At 50.2% G+C, this 8519-nt stretch overlaps 1 protein-coding gene across 1 annotated transcript; it reads left to right on the forward strand.

The window, feature by feature from the left end:
- The first annotated feature begins 425 nt into the window (after positions 1-425).
- Positions 426-1600, forward strand: LOC123188168 (LOB domain-containing protein 37). The gene is made up of 2 exons (XM_044600210.1): positions 426-733; positions 853-1600. The coding sequence occupies exons 1-2, from the start codon at positions 505-507 to the stop codon at positions 1326-1328; spliced, it is 705 nt and encodes a 234-aa protein (XP_044456145.1). The 5' UTR covers positions 426-504; the 3' UTR covers positions 1329-1600.
- Positions 1601-8519: the final 6919 nt, after the last annotated feature.

Below are 8519 nucleotides of genomic sequence, written 5' to 3' on the forward strand. Positions count from 1 at the left end.
CATGGAGCGATTTATCTTTGTGAGAAAGCTTGCGTGCATGGAGCACTTGGCGAGGGAGGTCACAAGGTTCCAAAACGCGGGACGTAGCGGACGTACGTGGGCAGCCCAAGGTGCGGATCCACGCACACCGCAAAAGCGCGGAAAAAGAGTGGCGGAAAAACACACGAAAGCAGCCCGGACGGGGCGAACGCGAGGCGCACCACCCGAGCCGGCGGCCCCACGCCCACCCGCTGTCCAATCCCTCGATCCGACGGCCCGCGCTCGCACCGACCGGCCGCGGAGACACGGAGCCGCCCCCGCACCCCTGGAGCCTGGAACCTCTTCCGCTTTACCTCAGCACGCGCGCCACTTAACCCATGACGGTCACCCGACCGGCCGGCCCTGGTTAGCGCCCGGTTACCTCCCCACCCCCTCCCTCCCTCCTCGGCTGGGCTGGTTATATACCCCGCCCCTCCCTGGCCGTGGGCGAGGTCGGCTTCTTGATCGGGGTTGGTTGGGTGTTGTATGAGAGGGAGTGAGCGGGCGGCGGTGTCAGCGTCAACGTCGGGGATGAGCTGCAACGGCTGCCGCGTGCTGCGCAAGGGCTGCAACGACGCCTGCGTGCTGCGCCCCTGCCTGCTCTGGATCGAGGCCGCCGACGCGCAGGGCCACGCCACCCTCTTCGCCGCCAAGTTCTTCGGCCGCGCCGGCCTCATGTCCTTCCTCACCGCTGTCCCCGAGCAGCAGCGCCCAGGTACGTACGGACGGAAGGGAGATCGATGGTCTTCTTCTTGGCACGACGGTTCATCGGTAGCACTATATATGTTGATCTTCTTTGGCTGATGTTTGCATGGTGTTTGCTGTGGGTTGCAGCCGTGTTCCAGTCGCTGCTGTACGAGGCGGCGGGGCGGACGATCAACCCGGTGAGCGGCGCGGTGGGGCTGCTCTGGGCGGGGAGCTGGCACCTCTGCGAGGCGGCGGTCCAGACCGTGCTCCGGGGCGGCGCCATCCGCCCGCTGCCGGAGCTCGCGGGCGGCGTCCCGGAAGGCGGCGTCGGTGGCAGCGATCTGTTCGCCTCCTCTTCCAGGCGGGCCGTGGTGGGGTGCTCCACGTATTCGGCGGCGAAGCGGGTAACGCCGAGGAAGACCTGGGCGCCGGAGGCCGCGTCCCAGCACCAGGAGCCCCCGTGCGACCTCGGGCTTTTCCTCACCCCCGGATCGGCCGCCGCGGCGGAGGGGGAGCGACGGGTGAGGCGTGCCGGCACGCCGTCGATGAGCTCCGACGGCTCCGTGACCACGAGCGCCGGCGCCGGCGAGAAGGAGCCGGAGCTGCTGAATCTTTTTGTTTAATGAAGCTAGTTATTAATCTGCGCGTTCATTCACCGTAGTAGTACCGCGCGATCGACCGATCGATCGATGCGCTGCTCGCTCGCTGGCGCTGGAACCAGCTGAACTTTTTGGTAGCCTCCCTCTCGTCCCACCGGCGACGCGCCCCTTGATTCTTTTTTGGGCGTGCATGAACCGCCGGCTCGGTGTGACACGGAGATGACTAGATGAGACCGCCCCGGCCGGCTTTGTTCCTTGTCTACTCCGATAATAGTACCGCTGCTTTCTAAGCACCACCACTACTGCTACAAAGATGGTTAAATAAGTAAGGGTGCACACTAAAGCTCTCGCTCTTATCCGGAGGGTGATTAGCGTCTGCCCAGCGAGTGAGTGCGTGTGCTAATACGCCATCGCTTGCTCCTACAGTACTCTCCCGATTGTGTTTCTTTTTGGAGATCTGCTCGTCCGTGTTTTTGTGAACTGGTCGCATGATTGATCAGTCAATGTTTCACGCCACCGCAAAATCCAAGCGGCCGTACAGCTTGTGATGCAGTGTGGGTGTGGGGTTGCTGAGATAGTACTACTGGAGCGAGCGGTTCAGCTTTGCGCAGGGGCTACAGCCGTACCGTGGCGCCGCGTTTCGGGGTGGGGGCGCGTGACCACCCGAACGCGACCGCAGGCACAGGCCCCTGCGACGCGGCGTTCTTCTGCCGCGCAGATGTGTCGCGGCTTTGGGAGTTCAACCCGTTTGCCGGCACGACAAAAACGTCCAATTTCCATTTGTTTCGGGCAGAACGTCCGATTTGTTGTGCAGTGGCCGTGCTACAGCACAGCGTAGCTTTGCGCCTACACATGAATCAGCTTTCTTTCTGAGGATCAATGCCGCCGCTTTATTACTTAAGGACGCCGATAAGTGTCATACGTGTAGGCGTTAGGAAGTCCGCCCATACATTTTATGTGGTGTATAAGAGGAACAACCCACACACCTACGTGTGGGCAAAACAATTAGCTCCCACACGCCTTTTTTTTCCTTCTGATCCCTCTCACACGCGTGCGTATGGACAAAGTTGATAACGCCCACACGTCAGTATGTCAGGCCTCGTACCTCCTGGTCCCGCACGACACGCGTGACGGTCACCGCGCGTCCGCAGTTGCCATGGTCCAGACCCTCGTCCATGTTCATTTAATTGCAGTTGTCATGTCGCTGAACTACGGTTGCCATGTCGGACAACTGCAGTTGTCATGGTTGCTCAACTGCAGTTGCCATGTATGATCTGATCTAATGTAGTTGCCATGATTTCATAACTTTAGGAGTTGCCACATACTAACACTAGGCAGTTGAGAGAGTTGTCATGTGCTCACAAGCATGCTAGGGCAGTTGCCATGTAAAAAGGAAGAGTTGTCATCTGCTTACGTGCACGTTAGGGCAGTTGCCATGTACATGCACGTTAGGGCAGTTGCCATGTACCATGAAAAACATATGGCAACTCGGTAAAAGAGAGTTGCCATCTGCTTACGTGCACACTAAGCAGTTGCCGTGTACCCTGCAAAACACATGCCAAACTCGGGTAAAAAAAGAGAGTTATCACCTGCTTATAAAAGCACACTAGGGACAGTTGCCATGTGCAGTGCAAAAACACATGGCAACTAGTAGCTTGGGTGTGGGAGAGGAGAAGGACGTGTGAGCAAGATACCAAATACCCACACACTAGCCCTTGTGTGTGCGTGCAAAGTGGCGTGTGGGCGAACTGCTGAACGCCCACACACCAGCCCCTCCTGTGTGGTGAAACGGCCGTGTGGGCGATCGGTTGAACGCCCACACACTAGACCAATCCTACGTGGCACTAGAAACATGCCAAGATTCGTGCGCACACAAACGGACGCGGATCCACGCGTGTGGGCGAGATGCAAACGCCCACACATGTGGGCGTTAACATTTCCGTTACTTAAACATATATGGGAATGTCAACCGAGATAATCTCCGGAATGTGCTTTGGGGCACAGAAAACCAAACCTTACATAAATCATTGTCAAAACCTACTTTAGCTAACTTATGAGTAGTTCTATTGGCATGTGTTTTTGCACTGCACATGGCAACTGTCCCTAGTGTGTTTTTATAAGCAGGTGGTAACTCTCTTTTTTTACCCGAGTTTGCCATGTGTTTTGCAGGGTACACGGCAACTGCTTAGTGTGCACGTAAGCAGATGGCAACTCTCTTTTACCGAGTTGCCATATGTTTTTGCATGATACATGGCAACTATCCTAACGTCCATGTCACCTTCACCTTCATGAAGGATTGAGGCATCCCCTTGGTTTCTTGAACGAGGGGAGAGATCTCTTTCTGGGTTGTTAGTGGTTGCCACCACGCCAGCATTATCAAGCTCCAAATGAAGTTTTTTCACGTTAATCTCTGTGGCGACCTGAATGTCCGTTTGCACATGCATCACCATATACTAGTATTGATATTGGGCTTTTTTATTCATTTATTGGGAAAATGAGAAGAGCGCAAAAATGTTACTAGCGACCAGTTGTTTTCTTCTTGAAAAAATTCCCGAGCAATCGTCCAAAAAAGGTAAGTGTGATCCTTCTCTGCATGCCACACGTGATCCGTCTCCTCCGTTTCATTGAGTAGATTTCATGCGTGTGATCAACTTTTTTGTCGACACCAGATCTGATAGGATATGCTGGCCTCGCAGCAGTAACCCAACCCGATGCACGGGGAGGCCCCTCGTACATGTGAAACCCTCTGGTCCCTCCCCGTCCCTCACCCTCGTGCAATGCACCTTTGTGATTGCACATGCATTAGCTTATACTGCGGTAGTTGCTGTGATTTTTCATTCATTGGGAAAAATCCGTGAAGAGTACAAAAACGTTACTAGCGAGCAATTGTTTCCTTGCAAAGATCCCCGAGCAATCGTCCAAAAAAGGGAAGTGTGATCCTCCTCTCTATGTCACACGCTATCCATCTCCTCCGTTTCATCCAGTAGAAATAATGTGAGTGATCAATTTTTTTGCCCACACCACATCTGGTAGGATATGCTAGCATGTCGTCAGTAACCCAACCCGACGCAAGGGAGAGGCCCCTCATGCACGTGAAACCCTCTAATCTCTCCCCGTCCCTGACCCTCACGCAACTAATTTTTGCTTGCACATGCGTTAGCTTACACATTAGTAGTTGCTGGGAATTTTTATTCATAGGGAAAATTTGAGAAGAGCGCAAAAACGTTACTAGCGAGTTGTTGTTTCCTTGCAAAAATCCCCGAGTGTCGGTACTAAAACCGATAGACCTCAGTGTAGGGGATCCCGAGCTATGGATCTCGGATCAACGGGTAACAACGGACGAAGGAGATAGTGTTTACCCAGATTCGAGCCCTCTCGAAGAGGTAATACCCTACGTCATGCTTTGATTGTATTGATGATTGTGTATCGAGTACAAACTTGATCTACCTCGAGATCGTAAGTAGTGTTCTAACCCTAGGGCTAGGTGGATGTGATTATGATTGATCCCCATCTACAAGCTAAACCCCTCAGCTTATATACACGCCAAGGGAGGGTACCTAGGGTTACACATGGTTGGTTGCCGATCTAAAGATGCACATGGCGGTGGCCGAAGCTGTCCTTGGAGTACACGACAAGTCTTGGCAGTGTCTATCTTGGAGTACACGACAAGTCGAGGTACGAGGCTTCCAAAGTCCTTCCTTGTAAGAATGATGGCCCATAAGCTCGCCCCGCAAATTGTGGGCCAACTAGGTTGGTACCCCATGGTCCAGGACACCGTCACCGAGCAATCGCCCAGAAAATTAAAGTGTGATCCTCCTATCCCAGTAACACGCGATCCTTCTCCTCCGTTTCACCCAATAGATTTCATGGGTGTGATCTAATTTTTTGTTGACACCAGATCTGGTAGGATATGCTGGTCTTGCATCAATAACCCAACCTGACTCATGGGGGAGCACAAAAACGTTACTAGCGAGCAATTGTTTCCTTGCAAAAATCCTCGAGCAATCGTCCAAAAATGAAAGTGTGATCCTCCTCTCTATGTCACAAGCCGTCCCTCCGTTTCACCGAGTAGAAATCATCTGAGTGATTAATTTTTTGCCCACACCAGATCTGGTAGGATATGCTAGCATGTCGTCAGTAACCCAACCTGGTGCACAGGAGAGGCCCCTCGTGCACGTGAAACCCTCTAGTCTCTCCCTCTCCCTGGCCCTCATGTAGCTACCTTTGTGCTTGCACATGTATTAGCTTATACAATAGTAGTTGTTGAGATTTTTCATTCATTGGGAAAATCTGAGAAGAGCGCAAAAACTTTACTAGCGAGCAGTTGTTTCGTTGCAAAAATCACCAAGCAATCGTCCAAAAAATTAAAGTGTGATCCTACTCTCCCAGTAACACGTGATCTGCCTCCTTCGTTTCACACAGTACATTTCATGTGTGTGATCATTTTTTGCCCACACCAAATATGGTAGGATATGCTAGCCTGGCATCAGTGACCTAGCGCACGGGGGAGGCCCCTCTTGCATGTTAAACCCTCTGGTCTCTCCCCGTCCCTCACCCTCGCGCAACATACCTTTGTGCTTGCACATGCATCAACTTATAACGTAGTAGTTGCTGGGCTTTTTCACTGACTAGGGAAATTTGGGAAGAGCACCAAAACATTACTAGCAAGCAATTGTTTCCTTGCAAAAATCCCCGAGCAATCGTCCAAAAAAGAAAGTGTGATCCACCTGTCTATGTCACACATGATCCGTCTCTTCTGTTTCACCCAATAGAAATCATGTGCGTGATCATTTTTTTGCCCACATCAGATTTGGTAGGATATGCTAGCCTAGCATCATCAACCAGACCTGATGCATAGGGGAGGCCCCTCGTGCACGTGAACCCCTCTGGTCTCTCCCGGTCCCTGACCCTTGTGCAACTTAACTTTGTGCATGCCCATGCATTAGCATATACAGTAGTAGTTGCTGGGATTTTTCATTCATTGGGGTTAATAGCGACCAGTTGTTTCCTTGCAAAATCCCCTAGCAATCATCCAGAAAATTGAAGTGGGCTCATCCTCTCCATGTCACACACGACCCATCTCTTTTGTTTCACCCAATAGATTCCATGTGTGTAGTCAATCTTTTGCCCACACCAAATCGGGTAGGATATGATAGTCTGGCTTTAGTAACCTAACATGGCGCACGGGGGATACCCCTCATGCACGCGAAAGCCTCTGGTCTCTCCCCGTCCATCACTCTTGTGCAACATACCTTTGTGCTTGCACATGCGTTAGCTTATACCGTAGTAGTTGCTGGGCTTTTTCATTCATTGGGAAAATCTGAGAAGAGCACGAAAATGTTACCAACGAGCAATTGTTTCCTTGCAAAAATCCTCAAGCAATCATCCAAAAAGGAAAGTGTGATTCTCCTCTCTATGTCACACGTGATCCATCTCCTCCATTTCACCTAGTTGATTTCATGTGAAATGACCTGCAAGTCACACAGGATGGTGTGGCACTTTCGTGTAAGTATCCCAAATAGTTGTCGTTCCAACGAAGAGCGAGGAGAGTATTTATGAGCAACTTTTCTATCACACACAAGTTGTCACAACTCTTATGCGAGGTAACTGGTTGTGATTCTATAGAAGCTATCAATGTTCTAGGAGTCATATAAACCAGAGTAGTGAATATGATGAGATGGTTGCAATGAGAATAATATTGACTTGGAATTCAAGAAAGCATAAAGTAAAGACTGAAAATGGAAGTGTTTGTCAGCGTTAGAAAGATTAGGTGCAAAGAAACTTCAGATCATGGTATACCTCAAGTGTGTCAGTTCAATGGCAATCCCAGTTTTCACTAGATATGCAACTAGGTGAACACAACCTGTATGACAAGCAAGCTTAAAGCCAAATATTCTAGGCAACAATCTAATGAGCAAGCCCCACAAGCATACAAAGCAAGGAAAATGTGGAAAGGATTAACCACAAGTGAGACGTTGACATGGATTTTATCGCAAAGTTCACTCTTCCTTGGGGAAGAGCTAATCTCTGTTAGAGCGGTGTCGGAGCCAAAGCTTGCAGAACACCACAGAGGGTTCACCGTATTCTCCTCGAGTCACCCCTAATGTATGAGCCTCGAATCACTCCATGTTGGTCTTGAAGGCGACCACCATTCCTTTACATACGTCTCCAGAGCACACCACAAGCAAGGAAGCTTCAAGAGGAACCTATAACCGCCTAGGAGCCCAAGCTCCAAGAGTAACAAGTAAATGGTGAAATAATATTTTGGGGAACACAAATTGGTTTGGTCAAGTTGTAGATCAGGTCTTGCTCCCTAAATCCCAAAAGTCTCAACAAGTCTGGGCAGAGGGATTGAGAGTAACGAGGAAAATTGTGGGTAGCAATGGTGGAGCTCTGAAAGCACAAGTGCTCCCTGGGTGATTTTGGTAATTAATGTCAACATATATCTTTTTGGACTAATATTCTTATCTAGTATATTTCAGAAAGTTCAACAAAGGCGTGGCATGGACAAGAGGATGCGGAACCCCTTCAAGAAGCTAAGGACAAAGATTGGCAAAAGCTCAAGACTTTTCATTTCTATTTTTGTGATCCAATATCACATTGAGTGCATAGGAAAAGCCAATACTATTAAAAGGGGGTGACGTGTTTCTTAATGGTCTACTTGCTCAAAGTGCTTAGTGATATGCTCCAAATCCCTCAACCACTTTCTCAAATCCAAATATATCCTAAACCTAAAGTCAAACTCGGCTCCACCGATTTTATCGACCCGACGCCACTGAGTTCGCTTGACATAGCCACTGGCACAAACCCTAATCATTTCGGTCTCACCGATGGGATCTCGGTGCCACCGAGATGGGCTTGCAAACTCTCTATTGCCTGTTGCAATTATTTCGGTCTTATCGAGATATGCAGTCGGTCCAACGAGTTTGCTTGACCAACTCTCTGTTTGCTCATTACCAAAATTGGTCTCACCGAGTTTGTGTAATCGGTCAAACCGAGTTGAGGTTTTACCCTAACCCTAGCACATCGGTCCCACCGAATTGATCATATCGGTCCCACCAAAAATCCTAACGTTCACATTTTGAACTGAATCGGTCTCACCTAGTTCACAAATTCGGTCTGACCGAGTTGGCTCTTTTGTGTGTAGTGGTTAGATTTTGTGTGGATACTATATATACCCCTCCACCCTCCTCCCCTTTTAAGAGAGAGCCATCA

Source organism: Triticum aestivum, chromosome 2A, assembly GCF_018294505.1.
Source record: "Triticum aestivum cultivar Chinese Spring chromosome 2A, IWGSC CS RefSeq v2.1, whole genome shotgun sequence".
Lineage (NCBI taxonomy): Eukaryota > Viridiplantae > Streptophyta > Magnoliopsida > Poales > Poaceae > Triticum > Triticum aestivum.